Source organism: Corvus cornix, chromosome 1A (assembly GCF_000738735.6).
Source record: "Corvus cornix cornix isolate S_Up_H32 chromosome 1A, ASM73873v5, whole genome shotgun sequence".
Lineage (NCBI taxonomy): Eukaryota > Metazoa > Chordata > Aves > Passeriformes > Corvidae > Corvus > Corvus cornix.
Window position 1 is genome coordinate 65,660,953 of NC_047057.1, and position 24,158 is coordinate 65,685,110.

General features: G+C 40.4%; 1 protein-coding gene across 4 annotated transcripts in view; it reads left to right on the plus strand.

Moving 5' to 3' along the window:
* Positions 1-24,158, plus strand: part of WNT7B (Wnt family member 7B) — a 94,539-nt gene that overhangs the window by 56,043 nt on the left and 14,338 nt on the right. For all 4 annotated transcript variants that reach the window (XM_019292761.3, XM_039571517.1, XM_039571519.1 and 1 more), the window contains exon 3: positions 23,205-23,476. In XM_019292761.3, coding sequence (XP_019148306.1) covers positions 23,205-23,476 — 272 coding nt within the window. The remainder of the gene's footprint in view (positions 1-23,204; positions 23,477-24,158) is intronic.

A 24,158-nucleotide genomic window follows, 5' to 3' on the forward strand; every position in this document is an offset into this window, starting at 1 on the left:
TATCAAATGTTATTACTGGTAATCACTGTTGAAAGATAATTGCCCTTCTAACATTTTGAAAGTGAGGACCCTGATCTGGATGAGTAACGCCTCCGGTCCTATCAGGTTATTGATGCAAAAGAGCTCCAGCTCCACTAGGAACTGGTCTCTATTCCCCCAAATGGGAATGGGATGGGCAGAGCAATTTGTCACTTACATGCCTCTAAAAGCTACAGATCATTAATAGCATAGAAAGCAAAGAACTCCACCCCAAAAAAGTAAGCAGTGCAGGCTCTGTAGTATGAAGTCCGAATCAATAGCAGAAATGAAACTACTGTTGTTCTTTGACGGTGGATTATTCTGGCTAATTATTTGTGCATTGACCCTTTCCACTGGAATCCTTCCAGCTCAAGTGCTTATGAACAGGCAGCTCTTACCAGTGCTAAATCCAGGGCAAAACAGAGGTGTTTTGGTGTTTTGAAAAATATATCTGTCAAGATATCCAAAGTGATCTGTACCTGTCTCCTTTCTCAGACTCATGAAGTGGAAAATGATCACAATTTAGCAATATTTGGTGGTGTCACTGGTGCAGTGATTTGGAAAATCATTAAACTGGACACCCGACAGGGAAATATTAACAAGTAGGCCAAACCCAAGGGAGTTCTGAAGTTTGGTTTTTTTTTTTTTTTTAATGTCTTACTTTTTGTTTTGGTCTTTAGTTTTCTGCTGTGTTGAAAAAATGCATCTGAAGGGAAGTTACAGCTCTGCTCACCAAGGGAGGTTTAGGAGAAGAACATTTTAAGAAGGTTCCTGTCTCTTCCCATTCACTCAACTTTTGATCCACTCTCCAGGCAGAATGGGGGAGGGATAGGAGAAAAACCCTGGATTTTTAGAGCAATAAAAAATCTGTGCATGAATTTTATTAACTCCCAGGTGAAGAAAACTTTTGGTAAACACAATCAGATCATAAACTTGAATGTCACAGTTCTCTCTACAAGCATGCACTTGTACACATGCACACATAAACTGGGGACAGGATGGATAATTCCAAACGTAAGACTGGGAAAGGGAGGGGGATAGCTTCTGAAGGAGAGATACTCATAAAAAAAGTGATTCTTGCTCTATTTGTACTGGAATCAGATAACATTGTAAGTCCACTCTTGATCCCATGTTTTAGCTGCAGGCCTGAATTGGAACATGGGAATGGGGCATGAAAGATATCTAAGTGATGGAGTCACAGAGAAACGGTTGGCATCTTATCACACATGCTGAGGGGGTGTCAGCCAGTAAATTATTCTTGGTTCAGGCCATATATAGGCTTAATTAAACTTGGATTCCACATATGAATCCAGTCATTTTTATTCTGGGCTATGATGATGGTTTAACCGAGATGCCAAATGTTCATAAAAACTTCCTACCAAAAATGGGAGGAGTAGAGAGGCTCATTATTCTCCAAAAATGGATATTTGGGTCCAAGCAGATGGATTAATCTAGCGCAGTAGTTTCTAGTGTGGTATGAGTTGGCCAACTTGGAAAGCTTGGCTTTCAGGGTGAGCAGAAAACTTCCAAGACATGAAGACAGGCGGCATTCTTGGGAATGCTTTACAACCATAGTTGTGCTTTAATGCTATCAGCAAGTCAATAAAGGGAACCATAAATGAATCCAGACAGTTTGCTAAAGTAAGTACATTTCTAGCTCGCTTCTTGCCTTTATTTTCTCCTGCCATTTCCTTCTCAGCTACTCTGTGTTCTCATTTTCAATTTTTTAAAATCAATTTATGTTGTTTGTTATATGTTTGTTAAGGCTTAGTAATATTCATATATCAGGTTGACTGTATGTTTATTATTCTAACATCTGTGTATTTATTATGGGAAAATCTATCTTTATGAACTTGCACTATATCCAATAAAAACAATATGGGGGGAAAAAAGGAATTGTACAGCTGGAAACAATTTGGAGGGGGAAAATGAGTTGGAATTAGATTATTTTAAATATGATACAGAGCGGGGTACACACTTCACCAACGGAAAGGCAGTAATTATCTTTGTCATAGCAGTAGGTGCTATGATTGGTTTAGGCACTTGTCAGCTACGGGGAACCTCAATTGCACAGTGGCTTTTGGACCTAATGTGGAAAAATTTAGGGTTTTTTGTTGGATAGCATGGACCCAGACAACAATGCCCTTTGAGCATTCAAGCAACTGAGGAGAAAAAAATTTGTTTTCAGTAATTTTAACTGGATTTCTCTGTTGGTGCTAGGATATAGTAAAAAACTTTCTGGTGTGAGGGGTGGCTTCTCAGAGCATGGCATCAGCTTTCAGCTCCTAGTACAGTGGGCTGTCTGGGATGCCAGGAGAGAGGTGCACAGGATGCATTCAATCGGCTGCAGTCTGTACTAAGGATGTGTGCAGCTCCAGAAGATGATGTAAGACCAGTACAAACAATATCCTTATTGCTCATGTAGCCAACTTGGAGTGACTGCTGATGTCCACTTCCCAAGATGCCATGTGGAGTCATTGCATTTGCACGTTTGATTTAGTTAAACTACAAATACCATGGCAAATTTAATGATCCGTGGCTTAAGCAAGCATAAGCTCTTAATAGAAGCACAGTGGTGCATAACAAGATGTATATTTCTCGGTTATTTGGAGAGGGAGAGTTTTCTCATTATTAGCCTGAATTAAAAAAAAAACAAACAACAAGACATGCATGATGAACCACCACCCCTAGCAGCTAGGTAACTGGTTGGCAGGTAAAGGCAGGCAGTAAAGAGGTAAAACCCCTCAAATCTGTGGACTTCCTCTGCATGCTCATTTTGCAGGAAAGATTAAACACCCTGCAAACAGTCATTGTAAAGTCTTCTCTTAAAATGTCCCAAACAGCTCCTTTATTTTCACAACTGGCATGTTGTTGCTGCAAGGAGAAACTAAAATATCTTTAACCTTAAGAATGTCCAATCTATTTGTTCTCACTTATTAGCTATATATTACTGCAGAAGGATTTTGGTGTGTCAGTGATATCCCACAAGTTGCCTTACAGAGGTAGACAGGCCATGCTGGAGCAAAGCTGAGCTGTTCCACCCAAAGCCCTGCATGCTGCTCCGAGTAGTGAGAAAAGTCCTCAAAGGCAGGCTGCCTTAGCAGAACAGTTTCCTCAGTGCACCTCATCACAACTGAAAGCTGAACACGGGGGAAAAGGTGTGATAATGTAGTAGTTACAAGGCGAAGTGTGTGAGAGGGCGTTTCAGTTTGTATTATCATCTTTGGGGGAAATTGAGGAGTTGATTCAAACAGTTCATACTTTCTTACTGTAGAAGGGGGGCAAGCTTTTTACTCTCACAAGTAACAAAGTAAGACAGTAACCTGAACCAGAATAAGAAAATAAACCCTCCCAGCTGGCGGTAGCTGAGGTTGTGAAGGAGCAGTAAAAAAGTTATGAAACCACTAAGGTGCTAGGAATTTGTATTTTTTTAGCTGAGGAGACAGGCTATTGTGGGAGTGGTAGGTTCAGACTCTCAATGTCTGTCACTTGGATGTTTTTAAAAAAGAAAAAATATCTTTTTATTTTAAGGAAGTGCTGCTATTTTAAAGAAACATCCTGTTTTGACAGGATGGAGGATTCCCAGCTTGGTGAATCAATTTGAACATTTGTGGGTGATAATTTCTCTGTGCTTTAAAAATTTCTTAGATGCCAGAACCTCAAAATGATTCAGGGAGGCCTTAGTAATGTTTTCAAAACACATTGTCAATCATAGAGGAAAAGAAAAACATAAATGGACAGTACCATTTGTAAATTACGAGCTGACAGAAATAAATTTTGTTTGACTTAACCAGAAAAAATGTCACTTTGCTACATTCATTTTATAATCTTTATTTTTTTGTGTCCCTATAAAAGAAATAAAAGCATATATAGTCTGCAGCATATAATAATTTCCAGCCATGAAGAGACAGATTTTTATACATCTCAATTCATCTTCTCCACTTCCTAGTCTTTTTGTAAGGTTTTACTGTTTAGTTCAAGTATAGCTCAGTTGTGTTTTCTCTTCCCTCAAGGGTCATGAGTGTGAAGAATAGTATAAATTCTCTTAAATGAAAACATTCTTGTTGCCATTTAAATACTTACCTATTTGGCAGCAGACTTTCTTTAAAAGGCAGACATCCTTATTCCAAACACAGCACTAATATGGTAATATAATTACTTGGTGAACTGTGTGCGGCTCGCAGCTGGATGAGGAATGGTGGTTATTGATCTGAATGAAATCTGGATTTTCCATCTTAAGGAAAGGTCTTCTGATTCATTCCATTCCATATAAAAATGAAGATTTTCTTGGAACAGGTGCTTTTCTGTAGACATTTTCAAATTTAAATACACTAACATACCAGACTGTGAGTAACTCCATTTTTGTTGTCAGAGCACTAAATTTTAAATTTGTTCCATGCATTGATGTAAATTAATGCCAAGAACTGTAACTGGGGAGACTCAAGTCTCTGGATCTCCTCAACTCTGCTCTCACATGCTTCCATGGGTATGCTGGAATGTAAGGTTCCACAACGCTGCACATCATATAGCACGACACACTGTCTTCCTGTGACCTTAGATCTCCTGAAAAACTGATGGACTGACATGGGGAAGGGGTTCAAAACTAAATGGACCTTTTTTATTGTATGGAATCGCTCCATTTAGGCATCAGTATGGAAAAGAAACATGCAGGGAGGGGGAGGGGGAGGGATGGGTACTCATAGGTTTTGGCATTTGATCATCCTACTGCATACTTAGGTGTAGTGGAAAAGGAATAGGTACATGTGATGGGGCCTTGGGTCTGTGATGATAACTTCCTGCTCTGCACCGGCCAGAACAAAAGTCCTCCTTTTCTCTTTTAGCTTTGTCTGTAGCTATTCAGGGTAACTTTTTCCATATTACTTTTCTGGTTTCCCTTGGGATGAGTCAGTCAGAGGTCCTGTGGAAAAGATAGTATGCAAATTCTAGGCTATGATTTAGTTGAATACTGTACCAAAGTTTGGACACAGGGCTAACTTTGCATAGCAGCTTTAAGCTTGGCATTTCCTTACGTCCAAATGCTTCCAAGGAACATTAATGTTCATTTAGTGTCATTTTTTTCATATCACTTTTTAATAAAATTGCTGAGTACAAATGTTCCATAGCATGCTGACTCATGAGTTACTTCAGCATCCCAGTCCTATTGGTCAATGACTTACAACAAAATGCATGCTTAAACCAGGAAGGCAAATGACATTAAAAGTCAAATAAAGTGGTGCTGGTCTTAATCCAAAAGGGCAGGGGCCAAATTCTTGTCCTATTGCTGTCAGTAGAAATTTTGCCACTGGTTTCACCAGAGCCACTCAAAAGTCTCCTGGCTTTTGATTATGAGCAGAAGTTGAAAGTGAAGCTGAATTTCATAGAGGGACTCAGCTAAAACCCAATTAGTTAAACAGAAATCAACCATATGACATTTGACTTTTTAAGTACAGAGCAACTTTGCAAACAGGCAGGTGCTGCCAAACCTTGCCACTGCAGGGGAAGTTCTTTATGGAGGATGACAGGGAGTACAGGACAGCACCTGCTGGTATGTGATCCTGTAACAACTTGGGGTTCTAATGACTTTGGAGATTCCCTGAGCTTTACTACTGCGGTTAAGTGTGTTGTCAAAATCTCTTCCCTAGAATTACAGATGATAGGTTTGGTCATCTAGTCCAACCTCTACATCAAGCAGGCCAGGCTAAACATGCCATTAGACTTTAGAGTTACATATGTAGCAGCATCCCTCCCTTTTCTCCTCTGTTCTTAGGGATAGGTTCTGTTTGGTAAACCATCTGTTTCTAAACTGAAAAGCTTGAAGTGCAGAGAGAGGCATGTACAAACATTACAAAAAACACAGCATTTGTTATCTGCACATTTTGGTTTGCAAACAAATATTTTAGCATTCAGGATTAGATCACTGATCCATGCAGTTTGCCATCATGCCTCCAGTCACCAGCAATTTCTTTTCCTAATGAAGTGGCTGGTGTATTGCAAAATATTACATCTGACAAATACCTCATTTTCTAATTGACAAAATTTCCTTCGTGCGTATCCTGTCTGACCTTTTAGCATTGGATTAAATTGTGCATGACTGTAGTTTATTTCTTACTGATGTTCATACTGTGAAGTACAATATTATTTTTACTGACAGAAGAGGCAAATTTAAAAAAAGAAATAAAGCAAGCAAGAAAGAGGACTCTATAATCTATTATTTGGAGGCTTGAGAAAGTGAATCTAGCATTGTAGTTCTAAGGTAGTCATTCCCTCAGGATTCAAACTGGCCACAGACTCCAGCCATGCTTTTTTTACCCAATACGTGCTTAACTTTAAACCCTCCATTGTAAGTGCTAATAAAGAAGCTTTGAAAGTGTTTCATTTTAAAGGCAGAACCAAGTGGTTTGCAGAATACAGAAGTCATAGCGAAAGACAGCATGCAAGATCAAGCTGATGATGGGTCCTTCTGCCCATCCCAGATCCACTTGGAGTGTACCTAGGAGACAGACTACTTTTAGCCACAAGTGTAATTTCTTCCTGTCTATAATGCTTTCTCCACAACTCCAGTTCTGGGATTGTGTGAGAAAGATGATTCCTAAGACTTAGCCGGTGTCAGTTAAATGGGCTTGAATTACTGAGGTGTCTTTTTGGTTTGCTCTCACCCCAGAAAGATCACTGATGCACTGAGAGAAGACACTGCTATCTCTAGATAGAAGCTCAACAGACATGCACTGAACTGCTGTAGACCTTACAGCTCTATCCAGGTTGCTAAAACAAAAAAAGTTTACTCATGGATCATGACTTATTTTTACCTGTTCACTCATTTCTTCACCAAAATGTGGAGACTCATTTTCTGTCTGATTCAGCCTCCAGCCATCCTGTTCAGAGGAGATCTGCATTTTAAGTTCCATCAGACATGCTCAGTGCAACCTTGCATTTTCTGAGGGGAATGGCACAAGAGATAGTAGTGGTTTCTCTCTGCTGCTGAATTAAAGGGTTTCAGACAACAAAGGCAGAAAAATGAGGAACCCCTTCCTCACTTCTTTCCTTTGGCCCAGTTTCACATCACAGAGCTCCAGGCATTTGCATGAGATGTCAGGCTGTATTCCTTGTATGGTCAAAGAACAGGGAGAAATGCTTCCAGAGGGTGATTTGGATCTTAACTCGACTGCATGACAGTCCCTGTTTCCTATCCTGGGAGTTTAGACTCCCCTAATACCTAATTTCTCTTTGTGTTTGAAATTTTTCCATCCCTATGTATGTTTCTCAGGGGAGCATGTGGTCCTTTCAGAAAGTCATACCTGCTTGCCCCACACAGCAGACATGGAAAGTTGATCTTTATTTAAAGTCCTACCTATTCTTAGTACTCAATCACCAGTAGTACCTGCAAAAGTTGTCTTATCTGAGGACTTTCAGACAGATAGTGGCAAAAAAATAAATGCTGCAACCACAGGCGTAGCTCCACCACTGCTCTTTGGAAATTTAAGAAGTGGGAGTCCAAAATTACCACCAGATGGTGCACCTATTTAGCAAGTGACAGAGACATGTTCCACAAGAAATGGAAGCCACAGTCTCCAGCAACCCACCAAGTAGCTTCCCCAGCTGTTTATTCTCAGTTTGATATAAATTGAATGTGTTTGAAACATGGAACTGCTGGTCATACTATCCTGTTTTAATATGGAGTATGTTTTCAATCTTTGGGATGGAAGCCTTTCAACTGCCTGGCTAGGGATGTGAGGAAGTGGGAAAGAGTGTAGCAGACCTATAAATGCATGTGAAGGGAGAGGAAAGAAAAAGGGATGGGCCAGAAGCAGTAAAAATTGGTAATGGTGAAGGGCAATGACAGGATCCAAAATCAGATGTGGCCAGCACAGAGCACCTGTGCATTGCTGTTTCTGTAAGATGAGGCAGTTCTATCAGTGGTGGGTACCTGTCAGTGCATTTCTGAAGGATAATCTTGATGTCTAAGTCAATAGTTTGGAAACTTGCTAATGCCAGTATCCCAGGCAGAAACAGACAGGGTATTTCACTAAGTGCACAACAAAGGTGGTGAACTTTCCTAAACAGTCAGGTGGGTTTTATTCTCTGACTGCTTCTCATTCCTAAGCATTTGGGTCCTCCACACTCAGAGAAGGATTAGCGCAATTCAACACGCATGTATTTTCTGCCATATTTGTCACAATGACAAAAGACCATGTGATTCTTTCAGCTAGATTTTTTGGCCATCAATGTATTATCATGTGTAGCACATGAGCAGGTATCTATTCCCATTCTACTCTACTTCTTGCTTTAAAGAAAATTCTAAAGTAATAACTAGGTTCCTGGCAATCCTATTTCATGAACATCACAAAACAGAAGAAAGTACTGTGTCTCATTCCTTTGCTTATGTGGGTCTTTTACTGCTTTCTGGTGTTTTGGTGTGTTTAAAATGGTGCTATAAATAGAATTTAGTCTATTGCTAAGAATGATTAATTAGAAAGATTGTTCTTTTAGTTACAACTTCACCAGTGAAAATGAAGTGAAAATTTCCTGAGTGAAAACATTTGAATATTCTTTAACTTGAGAAGTATTCATGCAGAATGGATAAAAAAATTTTTCATTCTCTGAGTCTAAGCTGAGAGGAAGGCATCACGTTGAGAAGCTCAATACCATTCCCTTCCTATTCTTTTTCACATACCTTGTGTTTCCTAGTTCAATGTAAGAACAATCATTTTATGGTGAAAGCGTGAACCAGGAGATAATGGACTTGTTCTCTGCTCCCAGCTGTGCCTTCTCTTGTGTCCCTGGTCAAGTCACTTCATATCTCACTCTCTGGAAAGTAAAAATTACTATGAAGAATTGAAATTATTGGGGACTAACGTCCACTCAAACATTTGGGATGTATCCTCAAGCAAAACTGGTTGCTGTTAAAGTCTTCTTATACAAAGAGGAAAGAAAAGGACAGAAATGTCATGGAAGAATTTGGTCTTCTAAAAAGTGAGTCCCGGCCTGAAAAAAAAACATAGTGAAAAATCTCAGTAGAAGAGGTCTGGTAGGATTATTAGCTTAGTTTGCAGAAGAAGGAAGTTTGGAAACCTTAGGTAACTGTCCACTCAAATTTCATGAAGAGAAAACACTGAACTGATGTTCAGTACTTACATGTAAAATAAAAGAGAGCGAATAAAGCCCACAGGGAGAGTAAATCCTCATTACTTATTGTATGTGTGCTGTGATTCTTTGAGTAAATCTTCCTGTCTTGAGTTCCCTCTTTTTCTAGCTACTGGTGCACTGTGACATCCTGACACCAGAGATGGGGCGCTAGAATTTTTCCCTCTTTCCCTTCCTTTCTCCTTGCTGTCTCCCATTTTCCTTCACTTCAGCAGTTCAGTAATGTTGAAACCAAGTTCCCTTCCCTTTTGTTTGCTTTTCCCTTGTCTACGGCTCAACCATGTTGATTATTACAGACACTGTAGTATTAACTATACTATAAATAGAAGCTCTGAGCAGGAGATTTATCTGGGTGTTCCCTGCCCTCTTACGCAACCGAAGGTTCTGCAGTACCCCCTTCTTGTTTGTTTTCAGGGATTAGTGGCAATATTCCACATACTACTGACATAATGAAGCATAAGCTTCACTCAGAGAAAGCAAGACACTGGTTTTTTGGGAGACCCTGAAACACTGTGCTGCTAGGGATGGGCATGGAAAGTTTGAAAGGTGGCAGCCTACCCTCAGAGCTGAGTGGCGGGAAGATTGCTGATGGGGTTTTGCACATCATGAAAGCACTTCCATGAATACTGTTTTCTTCTTGAAGTTGGATTCAAAGTGTCTGCATGGAACATCTCATGCAGCAGCATGTGCATGCTGTCAGTTTGTGTTAACCAGAGGAACATGACATCATGTGATAGACAAAAACACTACTTGGTACCATATAGCCTGATCCAAAACTTTTCACGTGAAACATTTGTTTTGTTTTGGTTTTAAGACATTTGCCTTTCTAGCTGGTCTGTTTTAATTAGAGCTCAACCTGAACCACAAACGATAGATTTGAACTTTCCCAGAGTTCAGCCGTGTTCAGATCTGGCTTTTGGTTTGGCCCATCACAAAGACAAGGGTCAGCTCCAAAGTTCAGATCTGGAAATAAGCTGCTGCAAAATGGGGGGCTGGAAAGATTATTTAGTGAGACCCACATCTTGCTTTAATGGGGGATTTGCAGTAGAGACACTTGCTAGTGGTTTTTAGAAGCAGTTTTACATGAGCAGCTTCTGGAATACTGGTATTAATACCAATCTAGCTATTGAAATACTCACGTACGGCAGAAAGGGTCTTGTTCCTCCTTTCCTGGTCACAAAGCCTGGATCCTGGTCTGAAGCTGGAGTACCTTAAAAACCTAGAAATTTTTCTTCTTGTCTTTGTTTAAAACTCATCATTCATTTCTAGGGTATAGTGGTTAAAAACAGTTGACTGTGGGCTAGAAATTTGATCTTTTTATTCTTATAACATTTAGTTTTTTCAGCAGGTAACCTGCAGGGTTGTTATGGTATCTGCCATTTGTCAATCTCTTGCAGGTGTGGATCAGCATTTTAGGGAGGGCTCGCTCAGTACATGGCAAGACACAAGCTTAACACAACATAAATAATAAACAGCAACCACTTGTCTACTAGATCAGATAACCTGACCCAGTGGTGTTAGCTGGACAGGCTCACATTAAACATTGATTCAGTATCTGTCATGAATCCTGAGAAGATTCAGATAACCCTTCCTTGTTTATGTGAATCTTGTCACTTCCCAACTCTTGTCAGGACCAGAAACTCCAGAGCTGAAAAAAAAAGACTTTGCTCTTGTGATGCTTCCAAACTCATTTTGCAAACCAGAGAGGTTTGGATCAGAATCTAAACTTAGTGTATTTATCCAAACTTCTCTGAGATCTTTAGTCTTTTAAATCTCTTTCATATGTGTGATTTGTGCTGTGTCTTGCTCCCCGGGGTTACAAACGTGACTACCAGGCAAAGACCCTTTAAACGCCAAGAAGGGTGGACATCATCACTTGACTGTGTCTCTCCTCCCAGCAAGATGTACAGGCAAGTCAGGCATACCAGAAAGGTGAATGCAGCCAGACAAGCAGTGTGAAAGAGCATTTGGAAAACATTTGAGTAAATTCAAAAGCAAGTCCCAACCCAGCCCTTCCACCAGAACTTTCTCATCTGTTCTCCACAGCCTCTGAGCTCTGAGAGAGGACTGCGGTCACTTGCAGGGTTTACTGCCCAACCTTTTGCCCTGAGCCCAGGGGATGTGACCTCTGAGCAGAGTTAGCAGAGCACAGGCACAGGCCGGGGTCTGCCAGCCCAGCCCCTCTGCTGCAGCCACCAGGGAAGGGCTGGGTGGGGTGGGCTAAAGCCAGCAAGGCACATCTGCTGCCATGGGAGATATCCAGAGAGTGGGAACATCCTGAACAGCCCCATAACACTCACTATTGTCTCCCCTGGCCAAACTCTGCCTTGCCAAGAATGCAGCAAACACGTGAAAGCCCCCACACCTACAGGATGGGTCACCTGTGACAGTGCAAGTGACTTGCTTGTGGAATTTGACATACTGAGTTGGTTCTCTAAGGTATCCTGCCAGGCACTGGAAACCATGCCAGGAATTTATGTGAGCCGCAGATTTGTAGGACAACCTTAATACAGAATTATCCTCCAAGAGACAATCCAACAGCCATTCCCAGCAAATGCAGCAAGAATGTCTCTGCTATGTTCCTGTGCAGAATTTTTACAGAAGACAACATTCTGGTACAATATTTGATGCAAATTATTTTTCCTTTTTTTGGTCAAACTTAACTCATTTGTCTATGTCTGTGCACTTATTAAGAATAAGGCCATCTTGAATAGTAGAGTCACCAGACAAGAAAGCATAACAATCTCTGTGCCTGGAAAGTGCTGTCCTAGGCACACAGGAGCTGTTTCTCCATGACCAGCAGCCTGAAATGCTTTTCAGAGTTCCCAGTCTGGTTGTCACCATTTCTCGGTTTGGGCAGTATGTCCTCCATATTCACTGCTCTTACCACGAAATGTTGTGTAGAACAAGGTCATTAATTCATAGTTATTTCACATAATGCTCGTCTTGTGTTACTGTTGCAGTGAGAACTAAAATGTCAGTGGTTATTCCATTTCATTATATTTGTCTGGATTTAGATTGGAAATCTGAAAGATAATTTAAAAAAAAAAATATATATTTATTAGACCCTTCATAGATCACCTAGATGCCTGGTGTATGTGATTCAGTTTAATAAAAGATACTGCTGCTCTTCATAAATCTTGCTTTAGAAATGTCATGACTAAGTAGAATTAGTACTTTATGTAAACTCATGCTAATTCTGTACTTGATAGAACCAAGTTAAATGATACTGAAAAAAAAAATACCTAGAAAAAAACACTAGAAGAAGTTATATTATGTTCAGTAGAATGTCTTTTTTCTAATCAGTGAAACCAACAAAGTCATCTCCTGGCTTTTCATGTAAAGAAATCTTTTTTCCCCAGTCAGAATATTTTAAGGGTGGGCTCTGCTTTTCTAAAACCACCATGTCCCCCCAGCAATTACACTTAGATGATTGCTGCCAGCGCAGTTGGAAAGACTCACTGTGCAGGGAAATCTGGCTTAACTCTGATGGGATAAGTTTAGACTCTCCCTTTCTTTGCATTTTGTACTGCCAGTTTCGGGGCTTCCCCATGCAGCTTGATACCTTCTGGGAGTCTGGCTTTTTTGGTTTCTAATTCTCTCAGTGCTTGGTGAGGCTGGATTTTTGTGTCAGCCACATGGAAAATGCTATGTGGAAGAACATCTAAAAGACAGGCTTTTAGAGCCAACACCCTGTTGCAGATTTAGCTCTAGGTGATTAGCTCTTGCCCTGTAGATGTAATTAATTTTGTATCCCATACATGTTAGGACCTAGTTTGAAAGCAGTATCTCATACCTGCTATATGTCCTGGGCTACGCTTGCTTTGTATGTGTTTCCAAAAGGAGGTTTCTAGATTTATATGTTTCTATATCTCTATCTATCTATCTATCTATCTCAAACGTTTGTGTGGGCTAACATAAAAAGTGAGTTAAAAAAAAAAGTCTATGCTGACAAACAGAAGATCCAGTTTGAAGCTGCACATATCTCACTAGTAGTCAAGAAATGTTATCAATTCCAAATGGGGATGCGAAATCACTCGATATCTCTCTGAAACAGAAGCAGACAGGACCTCAGCAATTCTTCTGAGAAGACTAGTTATTTTTTAGTCAGTTATTTTTTCCAAATTAAAAGAAAAGGAAGGATGTGGATCCATGCTAAGCAGGTATGGCATGTGAGGATGTGTGTGGGTGTGAGTGTAAGGAGTGGATTCCAACAGCCATGTCCTTCTCTGGCAGGCATTGGGATGCTCAGCATTGCTGGGTCAGACCTCTCTATGCTTCTGGCAGTAGATGTCCAGTTCAATACTGTATTGAACAGTGGAAGAGCAGAGCAGAGGATTTCCAGTCCCAGGACTGCTGCTCCTCTCTGGGAGGGCTCCTGTCCCACCATGCAGTTCTATGGATATTCTCCCTGGCTTGAATTTGTATTTCAGTTGTTGCTTGAGAAGACTGCAACTGAGTTACTCTGTTATCTCCGCACAAAAAGAATCCGACAAGAGGACAGCTTGTTCTCTTGCATGTCCTTCTGTCCTCTGGATAAATATCTTAACCTCTCCCCTGTGGAAGAGAGGTAAAAATATCTCTCTTCTCTTGCCCTCTCCAGCTGAAAGATGTATCTCCTTAGAGCAAGGACTGCCTCTTGCAGAAACAGATTTGTGTCCAACACCAATTTCATCCAGGTATCACTCAGATATTTGTAATTCAATAATTCTGGCAAAGTGGCGCTGGCCCATTCATAGGCTCTGCACAGGACACTCAGGTAATACTAATGATTTAACTAAACCACTTCAGGAAGCAAGATCAGAAATTTCATCTGCAGAATACACAGAAACCCACACACACACACTCTGGCATGCTCAGGTATAGGAGCTTGGTGCATACAACTACCCATAATTCAGTGGACCCTTTAGAAGGTGTTATTATTTAACATGTTTCTACAGCAAAGGACAGGTATGCACAGTGATTTACAGAAGAATACGGACTTGACCTCTGCCCTTGGGAATTTGTTATCTGGGTTAGAAATGACATAAGATGATAGAGGAAAAGATGGCTCCATGCAAACGGCATTCATGCAGATATATTTTTATAGAGGTGCTGTTCAACACAGCACAATTATGTTAGGCCACTGAGATGATTAAAATCAGTTAATTAAAATACTGATCCAGCAAAAAGTCCACTGAGAAAGTCTGATTCTGCATGGTAGTGGATTTTTAATATTAATGAATATTATAGAAGGAAGGACAGAGTATTTGTGAAATGGGGTCCAGAGCAAAGCCAAATATAAACACAAAATCACCAAATAACTCAGATTGGTAGGATCCTACCTAAAGTACATCCATTCTGAACTGATTCACTCATGGAAGGCTCAAGCCAATAAAATCTATGCACATGAAAATCTCAGTGGTATGGTAGCCACCTGCTCTGCTCTTGTATCTCATTAAATAGAGCACAAAGTTGACTTGAAAGCAAACATACTTTAAAAACGTGATTGGTAGTACTGCACTCTGTTTTCTTGCCAGGTTGAGAGTGGAGGTTTCTTTTCTGCTTGGTTTTTTTTTCCTTTTGTTTTTTATTATGTGGCAGGCATATTTTCTACTTCTTAAATCAGAGTGAACAGTGTTTCCCTCGCTGAGCACCACACAGGTACCACAGAAACCTTTAACAGGCCATATTATAGTGCAAGAGTACTATCAAGACCAAACCTAAAAAAAAGATAAAAATATGTGCCCACATAGTTATAGATTCCCTTCCATTTTTCTTAAATATTGGACTTACTTTCCTCTGTGAAATGCCCTTTAAAAGAGAGACTTTAATGCATTGTCAAATCCTACATAAGAACTGTTGTTAACAGGTTGAGGCAGTTGACTTATTAGATTAGGATAGAATAGAATAGAATAGAATATGTAACACATCTGGCTCCTCACAGACCCATTTAATTTAAGGACATTGGTATACTTAAGAACCCAGTTTCTCTGGGATGCCTTCAGATTTCCATGCTTTCCATGCAAGGGGTGCAAAGAACTTTTTAAAACTCCAGTACACTGCAAGATGTCTCCAGCTGAGCTTTCACATACTATGACATATCAAACCTCTTGTCATCGCTGAAAAGAAAAGGCACCAAACATTCAGCAGGGAATTATTGAGTGCCACAGTGGGACACCAGCAGGTCCAGAAGAGAACACAAGCAGGAGACGATCTCTCTGCTCCAGCTCTTGCTTCCCACATGCTACTTTGATAGTATTAGCAGCAGCATTGTGAAAACACAGCCGGCTGTGACACACACAGGCTGTTCTCAAAGGCACAGTGCATCTGGGAACTACCCCCTCGTGCTCCTGAAGCCATGCTCTCATGCACTCTTTAAATGTGTGCTCAGCACCATGTTCTGATTTAACTTTGACAAAAACAAGCACTGGTGCTTTGGGACCAAACCTCAATTTCCCCATTTTCTGTTAAGAATGGGATACAGTTTGCTTCTTAGGGCTGAGTTGATAAGAAATATTTGTTATGGCAAATATAGTGTTACAGTGGAGAGCAAAAAAATTTCATATTTCTCTGGGCACTGCTAAACATCCTTTCAAAGATTACAGCAAACTCACTAACCTCACAGAAACTGTCCCAGAAAACTTCACCAAGGGACATGTTGCCAAAAGACAGTCAAAAACACAACACGATTATGCTCACTGGAACAGAAGTGCTGACTATTGTTTAAGGTTGCCAGGATTTAACGGAATAAATTTATGGGGTAAATTAAGTAAAAAATCCTTGTAAATCCTTGGAAGACTCATTACAGAAATCACTGTGGAAAGTACTACCAAGACTTTAGAAAATAACCATGACATTCAAAACATGTTTGAAAAAATGTGAAAAGCAGAGGCAGAGTAAGTATCTCTTCTTAATAGACATGCTTCCAAAAGTATATAAACAGTGACAGCAAGAAGCTACCATAAGGCTCGTGTGAAATAATTCTGGTTCATGTACAGCCCATTCTAAAAGAAGATTTGACAAACCCACATGAGCAACAGAAAACAATCCAGTTGACAGAGCAATTCTAAACGGACGGCCCAGATCCTGGCACCTCCAACCATAAAAACTTAGTGGGAGCCTGGAGATTAAAAATGCCGAATAAGAGAAGAATCTGTAAATAAACCATTATGTCATATCACTACACATGCTCAGCTTTGAGATCTGCAATATTCTCTGTCCTGGCCACATGTAATTGAAAATAGACACCACAGAGAGCCTAGGAAGAAGCTGCTGTAATCATGTGCAACCCCTGCTCTAGCTCTAGTTCAACTAAACAGACCTATATGGATGAAACAAAATTAAACAAGACTGTAGTAGAAAATCAGGGGTTTAAGGAGGAAAAATGAAATGAATAAATACTGTAAAGAGAACATTACTGAACATGACGATCAGCAGGCTCCATAAGACTTGACCAGAAAGTCCTGCCAGTAACAGATACTCAACCAGTACCAAGTTCATTGTTCAGGAATATTTCTGAGCATAGGTGCTACAAAGGAACCTCACAACATGGATGGCTATATCTTTTTTTTTTTTTTTTGACAGAAGGCTACACAGAAATCAATGAGTCAGTAGTACTTTGTCAGCGAGTAGGAGATGTAGAATAAAAGCTGATCCACTACTCAGTGGAGTGGACCCCTGAGGAGAGTGCAAACCAAGGATAATACCAAGAATGCCAAGCATTCTTGCCTCAGATTTCACTAAACAGGTGAATGGTGAGCAGATGGTTATAAACTAGTACCATCAACACAGGAATACCCTCTGAGCATTAGAGAGCAGTATTTGTCCATGTTGATTGCTTTCCAGTTAGCTGTCCCTCATCTCAGAACATTTAATGGAGCCAGTGTGCAGCTGGTAGTCCTGACAGCCACTAGTGCTGAAAAATTGCGGAGAACTCTAATTGAGAAGAATTGAAAAGACAAATGTATGCCTTTGTCTAAAAAAAAAAAAAAAAGAAAAGAAAGGAATTGTAGGACCAAACTTGCGGAGAACTCTAATTGAGAAGAATTGAAAAGACAAATGTATGCCTTTGTTTAAAAAAAAGAAGAAAAGAAAGGAATTGTAGGACCAATCAGCTTAACTTCAGTAACTGAAAAAATATGGGAACAGACCCCCGTTTGTAAGCTCATAACTAAGAACAAGGAGATGAGTAAGAGTCAACCAGGATCTGTCAAGAACAAATCATGTTAAACCAATCTCATTTCCTTCTTTGCCCACCCAGGCCCTCAGAGGCAGAGCAGAAGCAGTTTGTACCATACATCTTGGACTTAAAGGGAGCTTTTGACACTGCTTTATATGACATTCTCATAAGAAAAATAAGAAGACGCCACATGAGTACAGACCATCTGGAAATCGTACTTGCAGGGTAGTTATCAAAGTGGAAGGGCGTGCTGACTAGGTTTCTTATGATCTGTGCTGGGTCTGGTACCAGTCAGCATTATACTCTTGATTTGACCAAGAGAATGAGCACACTGCATTTGTGAATTATGTAATGTTGGGAAGGACTACCAGGAAGCTGGAGGAAGTCGAGGTCAAAATTGAACATGATGACAGAGAAGTAATCCAGAAAAGAAGAAAAAAGAGCTAAAGCAAAGAAAGAGGAGGCAAATGAGAAAGGCAAATACAAAGGTCTATACATGGGAATGATCATCTGCAGAAATACAAGATGGGAAACATCTGGTGTGAGAGCAGCTGCACAGAAGACAGCTGCAAATTGAGCAAGAGTCAAAAGTGTCCTGCTGCTGTGAAAACACCATGCTGGCAGGAATAAACAGGACTACAGCACACAAGGCATATGAAGGGCTCTTTCTGTTCAGGGCCCAAGGAGGCAAGACCTCATCTGGAGCACCCTGTCACATCTCTGCAACACCAACCAGCCAGTTGGGAGAGCAGGGGCAAGGAGCAGAGCTCTTGGGGGTGCTGGACAAGGACTGATGATGGAACACATCTGGGAAGGGGTGGAAGTCTTTACATATTTCAGGGCTGCTGCTAGAAGGAGGGAATAACTGGTTCTTGGCAGCTCTAGAGAAAGAAGCAGTGGGTTTTCACTCAGAAAGACAATTTCAGGTTAATATTAGTGAAATACATACCAGTGGGGGTCCTGAGGTACTGGACTAGACCCTGGAACCTCCTCTACTGAAGATCCTTAAGAACAGGAAGAATAAAAGCTGTTGTGAGGAACATCTGTCTTATTAGCCTATGTCAGGGTTGACAGACTAGAGACCCTCCTGTGTTTCCTGCTCTTCTGCCTTACTTTTTCTGCCTGTACAAAGGGGTTTCAGTGGCCCTTAGTTCTGACATGTAGCACTGGGTACAGAAAGTTAGAGGGACAGAAAAATTAAATTAATCCCTGCTTTTATAAACCAAGAAGCTCAAAGTTAATTACACTGAAAATGCAAATAAAGAATCTGCTCCAGACAGTGAGAAAACTCCTTCTGACGTGTATTGCCCTTGGATCAAACCCAAAAAGAAGAGCCTGCACTATTTTCCTTGAGAATTGTTAATATGTGTGTTGAATAAAATACAAAATTACAAAGGAAATAAACTTGTCTGTAAAAGTCTTCATCCAACACTACTTAGGATGCTGTTGTCTGAGTTTTAGTTTATTCCTCTAGATGTATCTATTGTCTTTTGCCATAAAAAATGACTCAATCTGTCATCAGCTTACAAGACTTGTTGAAAAGGGTAGGTTTGTCAAAAAAATTTTAGTTCTGCTGTGGTTCATTTCTTTTTCCCATTGACCTATGTTGTATTGTGTCATATAATCAATCTGGTGTCTTGTGTAAGTGCATGAAGAATTTGTTATGTTTAACGACAGTGTGTAGTACATTTTTCTATCATTGCTGATGCAAGATCTAGGAACTTACTGGCCAAACACTGTATGTTCTGCAGTTTAATATTTCAAGTTAAATTACAGTTCTAATAGCTGACATTCAGTGGCAGCCTTATTCATCTAGCTGCTGACATGAGTCATTGAAGGATGACGTGCAATAGCAGAATTCTCATCTAGTTACTCAGACAAATAGATGTCTTGCAAATAGCTGTGGAACAGTTAAGTCTTTTTAACTCTGTGTTCACTGCTGAATAATTGAATATGTATTTAGCCTCTGTGATTCTCAGCTGATTGTGGCTCCAGACTGAAAATACTCTGCTGAATCTGTGCATGTTCGAGTCTGGTAAGCTACAGCAATTGTGGAACTTGTAAGAATTTCCACATCAAACCATACTAAGTTTAGTGCTCAGTTAGAAGTCTAAAACTTTGTCAGAAATGGCATCTAAATGAGGGGTAAAATATAGGCTACTCCTTGACTCCAATGACAAAAAAGGCTCCTCTCTGCCTATCTGCCAGAAGACACACACTTAAGGAACCAGTGGTCCAATGTCTGTCTGTCTGAGCAGCCGCTGCCTGCATTGCTGTCTATTAGAGCACTTTTAAAGTACAGTCCTTTGTTAGAATGCAAATGAACTCAAGAAAATGGCAGTAACTCAGACTGGCAAACCACAGACTTCTCTGATGGCCTGAGAGATGGCTAGAGGTGGCTTTGAGCACCTTCACCAAAGAAAAAAGGCTTAATCCTAATTAATACTGGCAGTCATCTCCTTTTGGAGTTATTAGATCAGACAGTTATCAGATCAGATGGTTATTAGATCATGTTACTCATGAAAACATCCCTTCTATGTTTTGGGAATAAAGTCAGAACTGTTGTCTTTGACACCAAGGCAGGCATTTCTAACAGAGAAATGGATGAATCCAAGAGTTGCAATAAAAGCCGAAGCAATGTGTTTTTCACCAAAATAAAAATCTTGACAGAATTATTCTGGTCTATGTGACAGAAAACTTTGGAAGTCAGACAAGAATTTTTCTTGAGACAGAGACACTGAGTATATACAGTGCTAAATAACTAGATAATCAGGATATTCACTGGAAAAAGAAAAATCTAGCCCCAAAGTTGGGTCAAATCCCAAATCTGCTGCTACTTATGTCTTCATTTCATGAACATTTCTGGAAAGACTTGTCTCCTTTTCGTTACAGACCAAGAATATTTTTGAAATCTCAGAAAATTCCATAAAATGAGATTATTGTTCTCCATTAAGGTGTCACAGCAATCATTACATAAATATTTTTAGCTGCCTAACAAAGATTTGCTTAGAACAGATTCCAAGTGATGACATGTTAATGGAAAGCTTTGTGTACAGCGGACATTATTTGAGCACAGAGGTTCCCCTCCCTCCCCCATCAGCAGTTTCTGATAGACTGCACTGATCCTGGGACTTTAGCAAACTGTTCAGGAACACAAGTGAAGTTTTAGAACATCCTCTAGTTAAAAAATTAGTAACTCCCAAAACCCTTATTTTTTTAGCAGGACAACTTAACTTGCTAAAGAAACCTGGCTTTCAAGCCAGGTCTAATTTCTGAGACCTTCTTATTTTAGAGTTGCATCGAAACGGGAGAGTAATCTCTTCAGAGAGTCACTGTGGTCTCCCTTTGATATTATCCCATGACGTGAGATAATTCCATCCCTCCTATAGCTCTCAAATGGGTAAAGGAAAGATACTTTCCTTTATTGCTCATGGTAGTCAGCATATAATAGGAATATTATATGCTGACATTTTATGAAACTGATCAAGGGAAGCAATGTGTGAAAATTTACAAAGAGGTCACAGACACAGTGGCCATAATAAAATGTCTTACCATGTATTCTGGAGACATAGGGAATATATTGAGCTTAAACACAAAATATGAGCAACTGTCACTAGTTAATCTCTGAATCTACTGAACTGTAGGTCACAGCTGCTATGTTCCCTTACAGGAATAAATTTCCTCTTGTTAATAAACCTTTCTACATGTACTTCAAATGTGACTGAACCAAAAATTTCCCTGGGTCTGATTTTGCATTGTCATTTACCCTCATCCTGAAGAAAAGCAAACTGTATCTATGTATGTAGCTTCTATTACCTCTCATACTTCCAATATTTCAATTTATAGATTAGAAATAGAATTTTTTTTAAAAGAAGAAGAAAGAAATCCTGCGAGTCAACAGAAGACATTTTAAAACAAGAGTGCCAGATTTGACTTCAGCTGGCAAGCGAAGAGGAGAGGAGTGAATATCAACATATGAAGATAACATTAGGAACTAGAACAGTAGTTTCATAATTGTTTTGGATTGCTATCAACCCTCAGAATTTCTTATGGACCACCAGGCATCATTATCATCAAAGTTTTAATTGAAAACACTATTTAAAATAGTGTTTAATATGGCTCTGTGGATTAGCTGTGAACCCTTTACCGTGGCCTCCTGGACCACCAGTGTTCTGCGGACCATGGTTTGGGAAGCACTGCACCAGACTGCACACATCGTACAGCTCAGCAAAACACCTCTGTGTCTGCAAGCAGAGGCCGTCCTGCAACTGCACCATGTGCTCAAATAATGCACATGTCAGTTCAGCCTTCTTGGTAGCTGAAGAACACAGCACCCTTTTGTTTTTCCCTTACCCAAAGTTTCTTTTTTATTGCTTTAGAGAAACAAGCAAATGGTGCCAAACCTCAGTTTCTGATTGTTTCTTGTAGGATCTTCCTCATGTCTGGCAATGATGTAATCTTTCAGGAAGCTATCTATGAAATAAGAAATATAAATCCCCCCATATTTCATATAAATATCATATAAATGATAACTGTGGAGTTATCATTCCAGAATAGTTATGAGATCTACAAATCCAAAAATTAAAATATTAAAACTAGCTTCTAAATTGGTTTTTATTTTCCTCCTCTGGAAAATTTGTTCCTTTTTTTTCCTTCCCAAATGCACTTATGATACTAGAGCTCTGTGTGTGGTCATTAAAGCATTTCAGCAACTTTCTGCAAATTCTTTACAGTTATTCTTTGGCTGCAGCACTACAGGATTGTCTGCTTATTACCAGAGAAACACAGAGGAAAGCACTGAGAAGGGAACTTGTGGGCAAGTGTTATAAATAAGTGCAGCAAAACACCTAGAGCCGCAATTCAGCCCTATGTGAAGTCAGTGACAGAGCGTGGTCTCACATGAGAGCAGGGATGGGCTGTAGCTTCCCTTCCCATCATTCTGCCTCGCTATCTCCTTGCACCTCACAGGCACCTCAGCCCACCAGTATAGAAGGGGGCCTTATTTACCTCTCTTCATATACTCATTATCAACAGCTATTACATGGAATTGGCAATGAGGAACCTTTGCAAGTAGCAGCATCACAGAAAAAAAAAAAAGAACTCCTTTTCTAAAACAACTTTTTTTAAAACAAGTGTGTGCTTCCATGACAATATCTCTCCTGTTTTGGAGAGAAAATAGTGCTGTCACAGCACTTCTATGCCCCTTGTATGCTCAATAGCCATGGTAATGCAGAGGTTTGATTCAGAGTAGGAGTGGAAAAGGGTCACTTCAGCCAAACTAATGCACAGGAGAAGTCTGCAAGGGAAAGGAGTAACCTCTACCTTGAAAGGAAATGAAACCTACACAGTTGTTGTCTCTGTAGGTCTCTCTTGCAGTACTTTGCACTCAGCATCACTAATGGGTGCTGCTGGAGCATTTATAAAGTTAGATTAATAATCAGCCCCCTTTGTGCCCTGGTTTTTTTGTTGTTGTTGTCTGAACACTTTCATTATCCATGCAGTGCCAATGCTTAGAGGTAGTTATTAACTCACTTTTTATTAATCTGAAACAGATGAAGTTCAGCTTGCAAACCTGACTAGACAGTGTGAAAACAAATCTTGTGGCCTCACCTCACCACTGTCCAGATTCATTGCCAAGTTCCCCTCTGGTGAAGGGGTTTACATGGGACTATCACATGGCTGCATACCTGGGGTAATAAGCCCGAGTTGAGCCAAGCATTTTAAATATGCGTGGAATTCTGTAAGAATGAGAAATCCACACTGAGCAGTAATGCCCTCCTCACATTGCTGCCTGACCCCCTTGCTGTAGATAATGTGTGTACTTTCTTTAGTAAGTACGTGCTGCCTTTCTGCCAACCCATCAGCTTTTGGCTTCTCTCCACAGGAAGCAGGGAAGCTGCGTTCACCTATGCCATTACTGCTGCCGGGGTTGCACACGCTGTCACGGCCGCCTGCAGCCAGGGCAACCTCAGCAATTGTGGCTGTGACCGAGAGAAACAGGGCTACTACAACCAGGAGGAGGGCTGGAAGTGGGGAGGCTGCTCTGCGGATATCAGATACGGCATTGAGTTCTCCCGGAGGTTTGTTGATGCCCGAGAAATCAAAAAGAATGCACGGAGGCTGATGAACTTGCACAACAATGAGGCTGGAAGAAAGGTATTCCAGAAAGGACAAGGGATGGGGATGTGTGTGCTGGAGGATGGGGGGAGGCTGGCTTGGTGGCAGGAGGCATTCCCTGAGAACTTACCCTCTCTCTGATGTTATCCCGCACCCACATCAAGTCACCAGATGGTATCTATTGTTCACGGTTTTTTTGCTGTTTCTTTTTATTCAGAGCTGGCCATATATTACAGGTACTCCTGTAAAAATTTCTGCTTCCTAAGCCTTCTTTCCAGCCCCCCTGATAACAGGGAGGAGCTTGCAGGATCTGTTTGGTATAATGATATATCACTGCTTTTCATCCAATTTGCAAAAAATCTAGCAAGGGATGTCAGGGCTTGTGATGGGACAGAACTGAGTTGTCTGCATTGCTCAGCTTCCACAGCACTTCCAGATATTTACTCCAGCCAAACCCAAACCACTTATTTGACCCCGGCTCTAATGAAATACACGTAGTAGTACACAGGGCACTTCTTGGCAAACACACAACTGTCTCTTTGTAACTACACAGCTACAAACGGCTGCATAAGAAGAAACAGTTTCATGTCTAGAACCATGACTGAATTGCTTGTCATGGAAACAATAAACATCATGGATCTATGCTGATTTATGTTCACTAACAATCCTCATAGCTCTCAAAGCTTGTAGTTTAAAAAGTGTAACAGATCTTCCTGCATCA